The sequence below is a fragment of the Embiotoca jacksoni genome, unplaced genomic scaffold (genome assembly GCF_022577435.1).
Source record: "Embiotoca jacksoni isolate LCO1_2020_lvr unplaced genomic scaffold, fEmbJac1.0.p SCAF_11, whole genome shotgun sequence".
NCBI classification, from domain to species: Eukaryota; Metazoa; Chordata; class Actinopteri; family Embiotocidae; genus Embiotoca; species Embiotoca jacksoni.
The window spans coordinates 3855966-3873542 of record NW_027185241.1 but is presented as its reverse complement, the minus strand read 5'-3'; the positions used below and the strand labels follow the sequence as shown (position 1 = coordinate 3873542).

The 17577-nt window shown below is 41.2% G+C and overlaps 2 protein-coding genes across 5 annotated transcripts in view; both read left to right on the top strand.

Moving 5' to 3' along the window:
• Positions 1-5765, top strand: part of erfl1 (Ets2 repressor factor like 1) — a 36595-nt gene extending 30830 nt beyond the window's left edge. The window contains exons 5-6 of the mRNA XM_069139035.1: positions 1367-1496; positions 3115-5765. Of these exons, the coding sequence (XP_068995136.1) occupies positions 1367-1496; positions 3115-3932 (948 nt within the window). The 3' untranslated portion in view covers positions 3933-5765. The remainder of the gene's footprint in view (positions 1-1366; positions 1497-3114) is intronic.
• Positions 5766-8393: 2628 nt separating this feature from the next.
• arhgef1 (Rho guanine nucleotide exchange factor (GEF) 1) overlaps positions 8394-17577 on the top strand; it is a 42780-nt gene continuing 33596 nt past the window's right edge. For all 4 annotated transcript variants that reach the window (XM_069142364.1, XM_069142362.1, XM_069142363.1 and 1 more), the window contains exon 1: positions 8394-8479. The gene's annotated coding sequence lies outside the window, so the exon portion shown is untranslated. The remainder of the gene's footprint in view (positions 8480-17577) is intronic.

The following is a 17577-nucleotide window of genomic DNA, read 5'->3' as shown; positions in this document are numbered from 1 at the left end:
TTCTCAGGCCCCTGCTGTGTGTTCCCTTTTTTTTACAAGAGAATGGTGGTATTCACCATAGCTATCTTTTATTCACTGTCTCTAATGGTGGTCATAATAGACTACAAATTCACTTGTTATTTGCCCCGAGAGATTGTAAAATTTTTACAGAGATAAATTTGATCAGAACACAGAAAGAGGGAAGCGGGAACGGAACTGTCCTAAATAGGATGAAAAAAATATATTATGACTTTACTTATCTGCTGAGATATTTAGAGAAATCTTTCTAAAATCTGAACAAATCAATTAAATGTTTCAGATATTCTGCTAAATTATGGAAATAGTTATACAAATTGTTGAAGAAAACAGTTTTTGGCATGCTGATTATTTTATTTCAGACTACTAATGTCCTAGAAATTAGACGTAACTTGAAAGTACAGTAAGAGCGAATCATCCGTCATTTGTCTGTGCCATCCTTCAGATGGGATAAGGAGACGCAGGCTCTGAAGGAGACCGTGGAGGGGGACGGTTTTAACTTGTCCTTAAAACAAAAGAAGACATTATCCCCTCCTTCTCTCATCCCTGTCTCCGATGGCGTATCCATCTGTCATCGATTGAAAATGAAAGAAATAGAAAGCGAAGGGGTCGTGTCAGATCAGATCAATGGCGGGTCATTAATGCGGTTTGTTAAGCAACGCAGATCATGCAGCTTGGGAGTACAGTCTCGCCTTTCAAACTTGGGCCTGCGGGGTGACAGATACTATTGATCCACAGTCATGCTAGGGGGGAAAAAATCCCCCCTTTGTCCCCTTGATTCCTAAGATTCAACTGTTCCAGTTATTTTACCTTGTCTCCTTCTGCTTCGCATATCTGAGACGGAATGAATACACACACACACACACACACGCACACACACGCACACGCACACACAGACAGCTGCCCTACTTCCTGAATAGACGTCACTCTCTCACATCCCACTTCTGTTCGTCCTGTGTCCCTTTACCCAAACTGGCCCACAATCCCTCTTTCTCCTTGTCATTTATCCTTTGTGCCCACAATCTTAATCGCTGGTCTCCATTTGACTCTGTACTTTTCCTGCCTTTGAATCTCTGAGCCTCTGCGTCTTCCTACCTCCCTTTTTACCCCCGAGTCCCATGGCGCCCCTTTTTATCCTGTCCTTGCTGCGACTGTGTCACTGTTTGCATCACACTCTGCAGGGTGCTGCTGTCAACATATGACTTTTTATGCTGTATAGCAAAGCAGCGGCGTGAAGGCAGATTTGTAGGGAAGACGTGCTTTATTTAGGACTTTTTTTTTTTCATGGCACAAATTCATTTTTTAATCCCCTTTTCCTCTCTTTTTATATTTCTCCCCCTCTGTCACTCAGGCCATACAGTCCCTGTTTCCTCGTTTGCCAGACACTGGGAGAGGAACGTCTCTATTTGATCGAGGCACCACGGCACCAGGACCCGAAGGAGACAAACTGAGACTGGACGCGTTTCCTTTCCTCAGTTCAGGTGAGCAACAGGAACGAGAAAAGTTACTCGTTAGAAAAGTTACTTAGTTCAAATTAGAAATCTTCCAGTATTCCTTAGACAAAGTCGTAAAAACAAAGCTTATATAGAGAGTGTGATAGGCAGTGTACACATAGAAAACAGACTTAAACAAAGGGAGGAGGAGTAGGGGAAGGGAGAGGAGCAGAGAGGGGAATGAGGATATGGGGAGGCATGAACATTTATTGTTAAAGGAAATAAGAGAGATGGCTGTCCCACAGCAGCCTGCAGTGAGACTGTGCTTCAGGTGAGAAAGGCCAAGTTAGCTTGTGAATTATGCATATCAGCAGTGCTAAGAAACAAGCTGAAGGCTGAAGAAATCATCCACCTTTTCAACATGATCGGTCACATTTGTCTTCTCGCTGCACGCAACTATCAACGAACGCAGCACGGAAAAGTGTATGTTTGCTTGATCGACAGCATACGTGCATCTGCTTTTGCTTGTACTTCTGCAAACTATATATGTGCGTCAGAATGCACACAAATCTGCAGAGCTCGGGAAGTAGTGTGTAAACAGATGTACCCCCCCCCCCCCCCCACACACACACACACACACGCAATCCTTATCACACAACCTGCACCCCCCTCTTCTTCCTCCCCACTCTGTTTGTCCTCAGGTCCTATCCCCCCCTTCTTCCCTTCTCACCCTCCTCTCCCTCCCATGTGTCCCCGCTGTCCTAATCCCTTCCCAGGCAGGAAGGCCCTAATTGAGGGTGCAGGCTTCAGTTTGTGGCCTGTGGGCGCCCATTACTGTGTTTTCATAAGCAAGTGAGGCCTGCCTGACTGATTCAATATTCATGTGTCTGCCAGCTACTCCTGGCCCAGCACGCAGAGACTTCACCACTGTCAAATTAGCCCTGCATAGTAAATAACTGAGTGAAAAAGGGAGAGAGAGAAAGAGAGAGCGAAAGACTGGGAGAGGTGGAGGGTGCAGCAGAGAGAGAATCTTTGAGCTGGTTGTCATTTGGAAGGAAGTAGAGTAGGTTGAGCGGCAATGCTTTTGTTTGTTCATTAATATTGAATTCCAGCATCACTTCAAATTTATCCCCTTTTTCTGTTATCAAACGATGCTTACAAGGAACTCAATTCAAACACATTGCAACATTTAATTTGCTACACTCTAAAGTTTTTTTGTTTAATCTGAAATGATACAATGACATGTCAAAACATTAGCGGGGGGACAACAGATCGACATTATTTCTCAGCTCTGCAGTGTGACTGTCATCACTGTGAGGATGTGCCGTTAAAACAGCTGGTGTCTTTTTAAAGATACAGAAATAATAAGCCATTTGGAAGATGTGAACTCAGCTTGATTACTCTTTGCTGCAGTGCAGAATCTTTGTGTTCACATCTGGTTTGCAGCAGTGTGAAGTGGGTGTACTGCACAGTACTGGCATGCATAAATGAACCATCAGGTTTTTTGTTGAAAGCAACTGTTCCAGAATTAGCCCCTGTGGCTCATCATTAGAATTGCTAATATCACTGATGATAATTAGTGAGCATTCTTGGATGTTGTATGTCCGGAAACCTTTGCCCTTTCTCAGAGCTAACCTCAGTTGCTGGATTTTTCTCTGTCCTATAGGTGCTCCGTGCTACTCCAAGCCCCCGTCCCTGCTGGGCCCGTACCCACGCAACCCACCCTTTGACTACCCCTGGGGCTTCAACCCCTACCTCCCAGGGGCCTTCTCTCTCAATAACTGCCCCAAACTGCCCCCTGGCTCCCTCTACCCCTCCCAGTTTTACCCCAACCCTTTGCAGAGCAGCCTTTCCCAGCTGCCTCACCCCTTCTCCTCCCTACTCCCACCTGGGGAGGCGGGCGGGGGTGAGAGGGGTGCAGCGGGGCAAACTGGTGGGACGAACGGCACGGCGGGTGGTCAGCCAATAAGACTCTGCCTGCCACCGTACCCGGGCAGCCTGTCATTGGGTCGGACAGACATTGTCAACGGGGCGACACTGGGGGAAAGGGAGAGGGTGGAGGCTAATCCTCCGGGCACGGGGTTGAGCCTGGGGCTGGGAGCCGTCAGCCTCGGAGCCGGGACCGGGACGGGCCGTCAGAGCCCCACAGAGAGGAGAGGAGGGGTGAAACAGGACCCGGAGTCAGACTCAGACCTGGAGATAACAGATCTGAGCGACTGCAGCTCGGAGAACGAAAACGAGCACGAATTTGGCATTGGGAAGGAATCGAGCCTGGCGAACCGATCACAGCTTGTGTTGGATGGAAAGAAAGGGAGCGTGCTGCCACCCATCTCCTCTCTTCCCCCGCCAGTGTCCCCGAATCCTCTGAAGAGCCTGATTCCCATCACTCCTCCTCCCCCATCCCTGCCTCCGTCGCTTTCCCCCTCCGTGGCTCTGCATGAAAGACACAGGGAGACAGAGACTCTCAAAATGATTCACAGCTAAGACATTTTCTGATGCGTCCACCATCTTGCCAGTCTATGCTCTGATAACTCTCTTCTTCTTCTCCCCTCGTTCATTTCTCCGAGGCACTTTTTCTGCTTTAAATGATCAAATATTTAGTCCCTCTTGATAAATACTTTTTCCAGGAATTTTAAGTTCTTTACTTCTGGAACTGCTGTTTCCCTATATGCTGTGTACGTTTTTTTTTTTTTTTTTTTTTAACTTGCCTACACTCTATTACACCACTGACTTCTCCATCTTAATATGGCACGTACAGTTTTCAGGGTGTCGGCTGTCTGTATCACCACCTTGTCCTTTCCGTTTTGATCTCTCACACCAAATGTTCGCTCCATGGTTTGCAGACTTGTTTTCCGCGTTGCCAGCAGTACTCCACAATTTGCTGTCTGCAGCTTGAGCTATGAAAGAAGGCAGCGAGGTGGTAAATTACAGCGCAGCAATGCCTGTCTTGACAAACATTAACAAACAACATCCCTATACTAACAGAACAGAACAACAAATAATGCTCAGATCGATCCAATTTTACAGATTTATCCTGTAATTCTTGAGATTTAGACTATATACATATAATCACTAGGATTTTTGAGACGGTCAAATACTGCCACCTAGTGGTTCTTTCAGTCAACGACTCCTTAAAAAAAAAAAAAAAAAAATCATAACTGCAATCCTGTGAGTGGAACTGTTGCCCCTAAGTTCATTTTGCACTTTTTTATATACATATTGTTTCTTATAGGTTAATTTAAATACTAAAAATCCCTTTTTTTAAATAGTGTTATAACTGTGACAGTCTGTGAATATTTACTTTGTCCTGTCGTTCCCTGCACATCTCTTAATAGGAAAGGGAAAGAGAGCAGAGAGCTGAGCTGGACCAATCTAGAATTTGTATGAATATTTCTGTGTATATATTTTAATATGGTGTACATGACATTTAATTATTATTCACTATGATAAGATTTAGCTGTATTGTTGTGATTTAATTCAGTATTTAAACATGTTGGAAAAATTATAAGCTTAGGTGTAACAAAGTTTAAATTATTAATGGCAGAGGATCTGCACTCTGAAGATGTTTTTCTATGATGAGGACAGAGTTCACACTGGGAATTGTCTCTGATTTCCTCAACCCCAGTTAATTGTGCCCTTTGGTCATTTTCGCCAGATGCCCAGTGTACTAAACCCTTTGGGTTCAAAAACATGCCGGTAGACTTATTTTTCTAGTTAGCATTCATCCAGTGTAACTGTACAGTAATTAGTCAAATGTGAATAATATTGGTCTTTGCATTTTCTTTTTTTTTTAAATCCTACCTCCCAATTTCTGTTTTGATTATTTTTTAATCAATGCTTTTTGTCCATGCCAGCAGCAGGGCAATTTGGTTTGCTTGAGGACATTAAATAATGGAAAAAATAGTAACAAAAAATCTTTTCTCTACCGAAACTAATGACCAACTTCCTTTTTACAGCCCAGTTTCTCAGCACAGAGTGAACACTGAACCATATTGTACAGTTTCATAGCCTTTATAGCCGATGGTTTGTCAAACAGTGGCGGTATAACGATTAGTTGTGAAAGCTCTATTGTAAAGTTAATGTAAAGCTCTATGTTTGTTGAGTTGCTACATTAAAGGTCTCCAGTCATCTCCACGTGGAGTACACTAACTAACAGCTGTAAATACAGTTTCCCTTGTGTGTGTATGTGTGTGTACACATCCAAAAATGACAATGCAGTGGTTTTACCTGTCATCTTTCTTTGTTTTACTGTAAAGAGGAAAAATGGAAAGTGCAAAAAGAAGAAAAAGATTAATATCTTCAAAAGCAATAAATATTATTCTGGATAGTGGACTGTTGTTGACTGTGACTTTGTTGAATGGATGGATTGTATGAGAGCCACGACAACAGGTAAGGTTGGCTCATCACGAAAATTGTGGTCCTAATCTTTGAAATCCTTTACAGTTTTTCCATCAAGTAGTCACTTCATCAGTTGTGAATGTGAATTTTGTTTTACTATTTAATCACTTGATATCAACAGTAGTTTTTTTTTTTTTAACTATATAATATACAATTTAAATGTAACTGCTGGCATCTGACAAATTTGAATTTAGGTTGTTGGTTATCATACATACCAATTGTTGCCATTGACAGCCTTAATAACATTTGTGCAGCTGAGGAGAGAATTGCGCCGCTCTGACACAAATAATATGATTTTGGAATAGTTTGCATTCCTCAAACCCTTGTTGTAATATCATCAACATTAAAAGTTCAATGAAATCACAGCAAATTAATATGGATTTCTGTAAAAGCACTTTGTCTACATGTGATTAGATTTTATTCATAAAAATAAGGCTATAATTGAATAATCTGATAAGAGTTTGACTAATATTAGTAATCTTCAGATTCTTATGCTGAGAATTTCACGCATGCTGCTAAAAAGAAAAAAAGGTACAGAAAACAATCAAACCCAATGTCATTTTAATTTTAACTTTTTAATAATTTATTAATTCTGGTAATAATAATGATAATAAAAAAAAATGTCAAACATAATCGAACCTAATTCTGTTTTTTTTTTTTTTTTTTTCCTGCTTTCCTTATATATTTGCTCTCACCTGACAAGACAGACAGATGACATAATGTTACTAATAACGAATACGGTAAATGTTGATGTAGAAATCCATGGTCCCACAATATATTATTGTTCCACTGTAAGTGGGGAGGAGCAAATCCCTGTTAATAAGCTTGAATGCATGTTCAAGTTGATAAACGGAATTTACAAAGGCTTGGTAAGTTATAAAAAATATTAGGACCCTGTCCTCTAGACTGTTTTGCACCGTACCTCCAAAACAGTAACAATCAGAGAGAGGGTGGATGAAGTCGGAAAAGTAACGAGATGTGTGCAGCTAAAAGTTATGACTGATGAATGTTTTTACATTCTCACACTCGATAAAACCAATTAATGACCCTATGGACTCAACTTTATCAACAACTTTAAAGCACCATACAGTGGCCACTCAATATGTGTAATGGTTACATCTGATCACATTAATGACTACGACCCAAACCATGAAGCAAAGGTTAGCAGACAGAGAAGCTGAATCTAAAGGAAGGAGGCCTTCATTAAATCACAGGTTATGACTTTTGTCAAATGCATGCCCCTTCATTCGCACATGTATTCTAATATCAACTCACTGATGGGACTTTTGCTGTACTTTCATGTGTGTTACAGATTTTCCATTGTTCCCATAAAGGGTATTCTTAAATATTGGTTCAAAACTTCAGATACAGAACAGAATCATTTTCTTTGCCATCTCTGTCATTTGTTAACAATTTGCCAACATATTTTCTAAGGTTTAAGTCCTTGATACTTTTCTGTATTTAACAGACCAAATTTGACTGAGCTCTTTGATCTGTGAACTAAAGTATAATCCATTTTCCATGTCCTATTTCAACATATAAAAAAAATGTAAGGGCCAAGAGGACTTCATTCAACAAGTCCTTAGAATACACAGAAAAATATAATTTTTAACATCTACAATTTCATGGGAAGTGATTATAATGAGTTAAATTTTTCCTAACTAGACAATATATGACGTTATATGGAACAAGTACTCATCATATGAGAGCAAGGGGCAATTTGTACCCCAGTGCGGTTTATTAAAATACACATTTTCTGGGACCAGGTCGTGACCATGTTTGTCCACAATGTGGCGCCAGGAGGCTATAATAGAAGTGAAGCAGTCAGTGACCAAGCAGGGAGTGAACTCTGTAAACATTTGCCTTGATGTCACACAGACAGATGTTCTTTAAACAGCTGTGATCTCAGAGTGAGTGAGTATAATATATTTATGGGCAGATAGTAATATGAGATAAGATGTCACACATCAATCACTGATACTTTGATGCACTTGAAATCTAGATTGTTTAGGAGCAAATAAGATACTCGTTTAGGAATACAAATTAATTTTCTCTTTTCCGCAAGTGATGACAAGAGATAAATAAACAGGCTTTCCTGTAAGCTCCGGACTGACTTATTATTCTCAGAGAAACAGTCAAATACTGAACACTAAGGGCAGTAGTGTTCTGTAAAGTGCAAATAACATGCACAGCACTTTGATATAGCTCATCCAGATATTCCTGAATGCAAATATGTCACTTTTACAAAATATAAAACATCTATACATGTAAATATTGTGCTATTATTCTCTGGCACAGAGGGGCTCGGTGGGGACAGGTTACCGTGTAACACAGTGCGGAAACGAGCCTCTGATGGATTATTGTTTTTTTTATTATTATTATTTGACAGTCAAACCGTAAAACTTTTTATGTATAAATTAGGATGCTCGGTAATTTTCAAACGATAAATTGCTACACTTTTACTTGCCCCTGTTCCCCTTGTGCTTTTTTTTTTTTTTTTTTTTTTTGCTGGATGTCTACTTCCGCGTACAATGTTTTTTTTTTTTTTTTTTTCCCCGGCACTGACACACGGCAACTTTTGAACAGGAAATCTACTAGACGCTTCGCCTTTCAGTTCTCTCTGTTATCTGCGGGTGAGTACATCATTTAAACATGCCGACGAACATTAGAAAGCGCTTGGTACTTTTAATGACTTATTCTGGTATATTTACAAATCGACTTGGATTATTTGTTTTACCGAGAGTCATGGTTTGTCCCCCCTCCCTCACCGCCACCACTACAGCCCGAGCAGCAGACTCCACATACAGGAATGCTGTACTCGGCTCGGCATCTCGTGTGTGTGTATGTGTGTGTGTGTGTGTGTGTGTGTGTGTGTGTATGTGTGTGTGTGTGTGCGATTTTTTTTTGGTCAATTCCTGCAGCATTGAAAAAAAGTCGGTTTCTCCTTTACCTAACCTAACCCTAACCTAACCCGACCTACAAACATGTAATATGTGTCAGAGGCGTGGACGTAGCAGACAGTTGGGTAGAACAGCTTCAGGTAGCAGAGTTGCACCGTGTGTTGGGACTTTTTTTTTTTTTTACGACTACAAACTACAAATCACTTTAACATGCACAAAGGGAGTTATGTTTTGTCATGTTTATAGCTGATGACCTTGGGACATTTTTGTATTATGTCCTTTGAAAGAGTATCCCTCTAAAATGTGTCGTATGAGAGCAATTCTGTTTCTCATTAGAAAATACAGCAATACAATATACCCCTATTTGTATTTTGCCTCATAAATGATCTAACTCATTATTTTTCAGCCATCTTTATGTGATGCGCACAACCACAAGGGCTCTCAGCGCTGTGATTACAAAGACTTAACCATTGCTGGATCAAGCCCCTTTGTTTTCCACTTATTTATTTTTCAACACTGTTTATTTTTTTTATTTTTTTTTTGCACAACATAAAATTAGGCCTCCCTTTATACCCTATGTATAACCCCACTCATCATACCAGATCTATTTAGAGTGGGGGGGGGCTAAGTGCAGACAGTGTTCAATAATTCGTGTCTGCATATAATTGATGACCCACGAGGAGTTTTGCCATGTGAAACAGAGGACATCGCCGGTCAAGGCAAGTGTTTCCTGTGCTCACAGGAAACCACAATTACTGCATATCTTATGCAACTTCATTATTGCACATTACATAGAAGAAAAGATGCTGGAACATTGTGGGTTGTGCTCTCCAGAAAGTTGTCATATTTGTATTAATGACTCCTCAAAGAACCATCGTTTTTTGTATTATGCCAGGTTGTCAGGCCAGTTTGTCTTATTTGTGCTCATCCGTCACTTTCACTGCTCCAGGGTTGTTGTTTTTTTGTCTAAAAACATGAGCATGAGTATGTCAAAGCACACCTATAACGCCAGTGAATTTTAATAACGATTAGGTTTGCTGATTATTATTAGACGGTGAGAGTGTGTGTTAAGGAGGTTGTAGCTGGAGGTTTTGGAGACTGTGATGTGTTCCCAGCCAGCTGCTGCACCCCAGAAGCCCCATGTGAAGCAGGCCCTGCCACTTCCTGTTACGTTAGACTAGAGTAGCACTGCACTTGTCATCTCTCTCTCTGTCTCTCTCTCTCGCTCTCTCGCAGTCTTTCTCTCTCCACGTTTTACAAGTGCAGGCTTGTCTGTGGCCCAAAGGCTACCTTCTCTTCCTTTTAAAGGAATGTTGGCTATTTAATCTGAAGCTGCTCTCTCTCTCTCCCCCCCTCCCTGACTCTCAATCTCTCTATTGTCATAGCCCTACATAAACTCGCCCAAATCTACCTACAGGGTAGGGAGATAAACTCGGATACAGTTGTTGTTAGCCTCTCTGAGAGGTGCCCAACAGCTGCAATGACAGGTAATGGTACCCACAGTGGAACAGCCAGGGGGTGTCCTAAGGGCCTGGAGCTGTGTTGCTGGCAAGCTAATAATTTACTGTAGTCAGGCTCGGACTTCAAAGGGCTCGCAGGTATTCTTCTCTGGCTGCAGTTAGTTTGACAACAGGCAGCAGATAATGAGAGACAGAGTGGACTGGGCTGCTCTTCTCTCTGCGGGTCAGCAGTGAAATCTACTGATTCCACCTTGAATGAGCTCAGTGGGTGAGGACAGGTGGGGTAGGGGTGCATAGGAAGGTAGTTATGTTGTACCTCACCTGTGACACAAGTGTACCTGAAACCACAGCTAATGTCAGCAATGAGCAAGGCAGCACGCCGCAATGTGTCACTTGATGTTTCTGCAATTGTTTTCATCGGCCACTCATGGATACAGATGTAGAAATCTGGTTGCCGTTGGCCATTTTGATTCGCATCAGTGTAAAAATGTACCTTGGTTTGTTGTACGTATTTGATTGTTCACTGGGTTAGCTTCAAACAGACATCCTCCTCTGGTTATTTATCAGTAAATGATGCGTCAGTTCATTTTGTTTTTGTTTGAGGAAGTCACATCGAGTTTGGATGTCTCTTTTCTATGTGAAACAGCAACATAAACAGACATATTGAAAGATGTATCTGATAAGATCAACAATATCCTCTTTGTTGCTTCAGTTTCTTGGATTTTATCCATATTGTATATTGTTGGGTGGTGTAATAATATGACATTTTATAAATACTTTAAAAGAATAATTCCAGTGTTGTGGAATTGCACCTTAACAAAGTTGGTGGACTCAAGAGTGTCCGTTCAGATTTTATTCTGAATGGTCTAAATCGAAGCAGTCGAATGAAGACGTCCCAGCTTTCAGTCTTTAAACTGGTTAAAAACGTTTGGTGTTACAGTTCCCATAATGCAACTCAAAGGTTTCTTTTGTCAGACCCTCCTGGGTCAATACCCACGTCTTTGAAACTCCAATTTTCTGTTTTAATTTTGTCATCCTGAAGCCCAATCTTTTGTGGGACTATTTTCTTTAGACTTTCAAATGTTCCCTGCAGGGCCACAGAAAACATTCTATAACCGTTAAAGATTGAATAGTTCTTCACCAAAAAGACGAACTGGCATACATGTGTAAAACTAATGCAATACCCTTTTAAGACTTTTGTATTATTATTGTAGCTCCCATTGCCCAACAGAATCCCGACACTCATCTGCACTGACTTGTTCTGTATCTCTGAGCTGGCAGAGATTTAACTTAGACAAAACAATAATCATTGTTTTCATGAGTTAATATCAGACAATTTATTGCAAAGCTAAACCACAACAGCTCCTCTCAGTAGTCATATGGTGTCAGCTCATTCGCGGGGCAATGCTTTTCAAGCTTGAGTAACTCGCACAAGCAGCTCAATGTATTCACCTGCCTATCTCTGTCATCTCTCTGCTGACACATGAGACATAATGTGTGCAGCAGTGACATCCCCCTCCTCAATGAATGACCCCTTCAGGGTCCAAAATGAATGCAGCCAATCTTTGTGCAGGTTTTTCAGTCCTCTCACGCTAAATGGTAAGAGGATTTTGTGCGAGTTTAACCCGAGCTGCCGCAGCAGCTTGTTTCTCAGACTCTGGAAAGAAAAGGTAAAAAAAATGGAAAGAGTTGCATCCATCGGTCCAAGTGTGAGTCAGAGGGACGGCTGGAAAGCTGATGTGACGGAGAGTGTGCGAGTGAGAGAGCGAGGAAACGGAGAATGAGCTCTTTCATTTGAGGGTCAGGGTGGAAAAAACGAGACCAGACTCCACAGACAATGTTTACTCTTGAGCAGTGAAAAAAAAAAAAAAAGTGTGTGTGTGTGTGTGTGTGTGTGTGTGTGTGTGTGTGTGTGTGTGTGGGAGGGGGGTAGATGTGATTGATACCTTCCCTGTGAAATGTGCTGACGGATCTTTAATGTGACATACCGAAAATAAGTAAGATACCTCTCCTGATAGATGGAGCCTCTTTTTAAAGCTTTATCTATCAGGAGAAAAAGCCTTGTAGTGGCAGTGCTTGTAACTATTATTTTCATCCATGATTAATTCGATTCACTGTTTGGTCTATCCAATTTTCGAAAGTAATCAAAAATGTCGATCACCAAGCTAAAATAAAGATATTTTCGTAGCCTAATTTTGTTCAACCAAACTTCAAACTTCAAAATATTCACCAGTACGAAGCTTGACGCAGTGAATTTTTGTCATGTTTGCCTAAAAACACGACTCTGTAACTGAGCTATCAAGTTGCATTTTGGCAAATGTAGATGTAAAGTATGTTGCTCAAGTTCTCTTTAACTTGAATGCTTTTTTTTTTTTGCAATATTAGCCTGAGAAGTTCTGATTGTGCACTGGCTAAATTCTCTGCGGAAATATTCAGCTTGAGCGTTAATATTTAAGCTTTGTTTGGTATTGTGTTGAGTCAGGAGCAGTTTTTGCCCGAAAATGTTAATCAGAGATTTCTGTGTTTGGTCTTACACACAAACACAAACACGCGCACGCACACGCACACACACACACACACGCACACGCACACACACACACACACACACACACACACACACACACACACACACACACACACACACACACACACACACGGAAAGCAGTTAGGCCAAGCTGGAGGTTCACAGTGACCTGCCAATCCATGTCATTCGATTTGCCCTGGCCTATCAGCTGTTTCCATGAAGCCAGTGACCTCTATATGGGGATAAGGAGACAGAGAGAGAGAGAGAGAGAGAGAGAGAGAGAGAGATGACAAGGGGTGGGTTTGGTTGGTGAAGTGTTCTTTAGCTCTAAGGAGAAATGAGAAAAAGAAGCAAAGGTGTGTTAAAAGTCCAATATTTTAAACATCTCCTGTGCATTCTTGATAAGAAGATATTTTCTTTGGTTTTAAGTACCAAAAATCTTCTGCATGTAGAGTTGCATCTACTCGTTAAAGCTTCTCTTTAGAGCTCTACTAAGAGAGGCGCATTGATATTAATCATCCTCTCTTCTGATGGGCTGACTCTTTTTGAGTCACACACGCCCAGGCGAACCACAGGTTTTCTCCAGTGTTGTAGGTTGCGAGCATCGCGATGGATGACTGTTCTGTGTCTTCCACAGAAAAAGTTGGGCAGCGGGCCTTGCTGAGAGTGTACATAAGACCTGAGCACGAGTTTGTGACATCACAAACTTAAGGAAGTCCAAACAGCTCATCCAAACAGCGCTAGTGCTCAATACGCACTTCTCCGTGGACTGAGTGTTTTGACATTTTTACAATATTTACATTGCACCTAGACAATATGGGACCTTTAAGACTTTGTAAATATATACATGACTGTGTGCATAAAGGTAGGTAGGGTAGGAGGTTGTAGCTTGTTATAAAGGATGCCTTGTTGTCTTTAAAATGTCAACAGACGCTGGAGAGTCTTGTGCTGAGGTGTGGGGGGGATGGGGCTGTGCAGTATTGTTAAAAACCTACGAGAGTGTACTCGACTGAAATCATATGAAGAGAAGGTCATTGTTTCCACTGCTACGGTTGTATCCAACTAAAATCAAGAAAAGTTCATTGTAGTGAAACAACAATGTCGCAGCAAATCTTTTTCAATTGTACGGTAGGACCTTGTGAAGCATTGAGAAGACCTGCATGTGTTTTGGTGGTACTGTTGGCAATAATCTTATTTTAGCCACTACGTAATCGTTGTTAAATTACATAATTGGCCCTTCTCTGCTGGCCATGAATGCACTGGCTCTCTTAGGCTGATCGTGCAAGGGGCTGCTTTATTACACGGTGAAGGAGGGAGGTTGGGAAAGAAGAAAGGGAGACGTTTTTAGAGAACTGAAACTTAAGGGAAAGGATGTGGTGGGGAAAAAGAGGAGGGGAGTTATGTCTGTAAGGGCATGTTCTTACACCTTCTGCACAAATGAGCCACTCCCTCGTCCATGTACACTGTGATGTGATTTCCCTTTGTACATGCAGTCTGCTTTACAACGCTTATCTTCAGTATCTCACAATGCTCCCTCTCCTGTGTTGTTTGCTTACCGTCAGTGCAGTGACAAGAGATCTGGGATAACTTTGCCCCCCCCCCCGTAATGTTGTGACCGCTGTTCTGTTGCCCTTTTATCACACTGAACTCACATTAGGCCTTGTTATCTTGAAAAGTCTTATCGCTGTGATTTGATAAGAGTTTAATCTTTAATCAACTCTGTTTATGGAATGATTTAAGATGCTTGTGTTGTCTAGTAGCCTAATCTAGTCAGGAGAAATGCCCTTTAAAATGGCAATCCAGCACCAGTGTTATGCTTTCATGGAGTTGAAAGATTTCTGAGGGAAATACTTTAAGAAAAATGTCAGTATTGAAGCGGTAGAGGTTGAGGTAGTGGCTTTATGTCACTAATATTAGTCAAGTTCCAAACACTGGATCATACAGTCCACTTCCCATAATGCACCACCATAGTGTTTTTTTTTTGTCTTAGACACTCTTTGTCTGGTAAATTCCCACATCTTGAGCTCAATCCAAGATACGACCAATGACATCAGAAGGGTTGTTTTCTCAGACCTTTGAAGGAGTTTGGTGCGAAGTTGTTCAGACAGTGTTTGTTTACCTGTGATTTCATTATGTAGGTCTACAGGTGTAGTGTTGCTGCAACGCACTGGAACGATGCCCCGTCACTTTGTGTCTCCAATTCAAGTAATAATATGACAACAGTTCGGTTCAGTTCAGTCCGGTGGAAATTCTTTTACATTTTTTTAAGTGCTTGTACAGCACATCACCTCTAAAGCATATGTTATGCAAAAGAGCCAATAAAAACATATTGATCAATTCGCAGTGTCGATATGAAGCCTCGTCTTTGATCACTGCTGCTTTCCCAGTTAAAGTTACTGCATTATGCGTTAGTACATCTCAACACTTCCTGTAATCTTTTCAAATTAGAATAAGATACCTCTTGAGTTTCAGCAGATGGAAACACTTCATTTCTTAAAAAGGCTTTTTGTCAAACATTTGCAGGTGACAGAAATCAGACATTAACAATTTAGATGAGCAATCCAGAACAACCATCAAAACCAGCAGGATTATAAATTAACGCAATGTAAATAGACATTATTGACGACTGTATGTGAACTTCCCACTGCAGAAACAGTCGTTACACAGTCGTAGCAACAGCCTTACCTTATTGTTCCACAGTACACGCATTTTAATTCGTAAACTACATGCATTATATTTATTAGTTTTATGTTCAAATTAGTAACCTTTTATATTTATTTTTTCAGATTTTTTTTTATTTCTACTCTTATTCTAATTATCATTAATTGTTCACTTCTCTTTTCGTACACCTGTAATAGTATGTCACACCGTATTTTACGATATTTAGTTACTGTATGTCACAAATTAAACCTTTTATTCCTTTCATCTGTATCTTTGGTCATCTTTTGTGGCGTGGAAGCACACAACTTATCCTGTTTTACACTGAGTAGACATTTTGCAGCTGACACCTGTCCTGCTCAAACCCCGATGCCCCCCCCTTCAACCAATTAACAAACACTCATTCCGTGCATGAACATTTAGACTATGCTCACATCTTTCCACACATGTACGCCTTAACAGTTACACAAACATTTATTTGTGGCCGCAGGCTGCATGTTAAATATAAAGACATGTACGCACCGCACACGCTCTATGGTCAGCTATGCCTTTGGGTGTGTTCACACCGAGGTGTTAGCTCACTATCAACCCTGCCAACTGCGGCCAAAAGCATTTGGTCAAGAGTTAGAAGAACTCAAGTGTGTGTGTTGTTTATGCCTCACTGCTTTTTGGAAACAGATGTTTAGTTTGTGAGCTCTTAGGTGTAGGTGTGTGCTCTAACACAGTTTCTGGATACTTGCTAGACTTTCCAGAGTGTCTCACATATATGTTTCCATTGCCTGTTTTTTCTGCCCTTTCACTGTTACTGCGTTGTTATTCATTTCCTGTTGCAGGGTGTCTCCTCGTTTAATTTGTTGTCCGCACTCCCTCTCCTCCTCCCACTGCTTCTACTTCACCTCTCCTCACCCAACCCCTTGTTTCATCTACAGGGTTATTATCGGTAAGCGTAACACTACAGTCAGTTTTTCTAGTATTGGAAGTCTACAGGTTTATGATTGCAATGCAAGCCTGCAAAAACTGGTTAAGGCTTTCTGTAAATCTTGTGATTCCAAGGCAAAAAAATAAATATGTAACATATACTTAAGTGCATTTCATTTATTATTTTTTTATTTATTGTTGTGACAAATTATTTCGCAGTCAAACGATGCACCTAAAACATGCACCTAACCCCTGTAGTTTTAGACCTCTCCTGTTCGGAGTCTTTTCTTATGACCTCTGTTCCTCATTTGGTCGTCTCTGGGTTTCGTTCATGCTGTGAGTTGACTTCCTTATCTGGTTCCCATGTGAACTTCAAGACAGGTGGCTCAGGAGGTTCATTTGATGCAGTTTTGTCTGCCATGTCGCTTGCGGAAACACTTGTGGCCTCCTGTTTTTTCAACTTTCTGACTCTTTCTCGTCTCTTTCTTTCTGTCTCGCTTTCGCTCTCTCCTCTCATCTGATAGGTCACACAGGAAATGGCTCTGATAGTTTCCTCAGGAAATTACACCCACTTCCTGCCTGTATGCCTACCCATTTGCCACCTTCCCGTGTTTTTTGTTTTGTTTCACCCCTTGTCTTTATTCAGGGAGCAGCCACTGGAGGAGCGGAGGAGAAGTGGTGCTGGTAGGAAACCCCGAGTCACTGCTAATGAGGCTGTGGCCTGATGAGCGAGCCAGATAAACAGCAGTACAACACAGCAAGCTATAACCATTAGCTGCTGGGCTATTTTTGGACGCTGCCCTCATAGCATATAGAGGACAGGACACAGCCTATTGTGACCGAACGTAAGAAGAACAAGAACAGCGACCTATGCTCGTACAATGGATTCCGTGGCAAGGTGCACCTAGTAATTGTAAATGAGGGAATCTCTAATTTTAGTCTTTTCAATGCAGGGTATATGCTGAGTATTCCTTCATCAGTAGTTTTTTTTCTTCTAAGAAACGTTTTTTATTTACACTTTACATGGTCAACAACAAAATCACTTTAGATTTGCTTGACCCCTGACATAAAATATTGTGTGTCAGTGCACAATTTGAATTTTACATCATGCCACTGCACACAAGTTCAAATAATATGATCAGATCACAGCTAACCAAGAAGGGTAGGGAAATAGATAATCACAATAATCATTAGGTTCATCCCTATGGCATAGATTTGTCAGAGATGATGGGATCCGTCTGTTGCATCGCAGCTAATCATCTCAGTGCCCC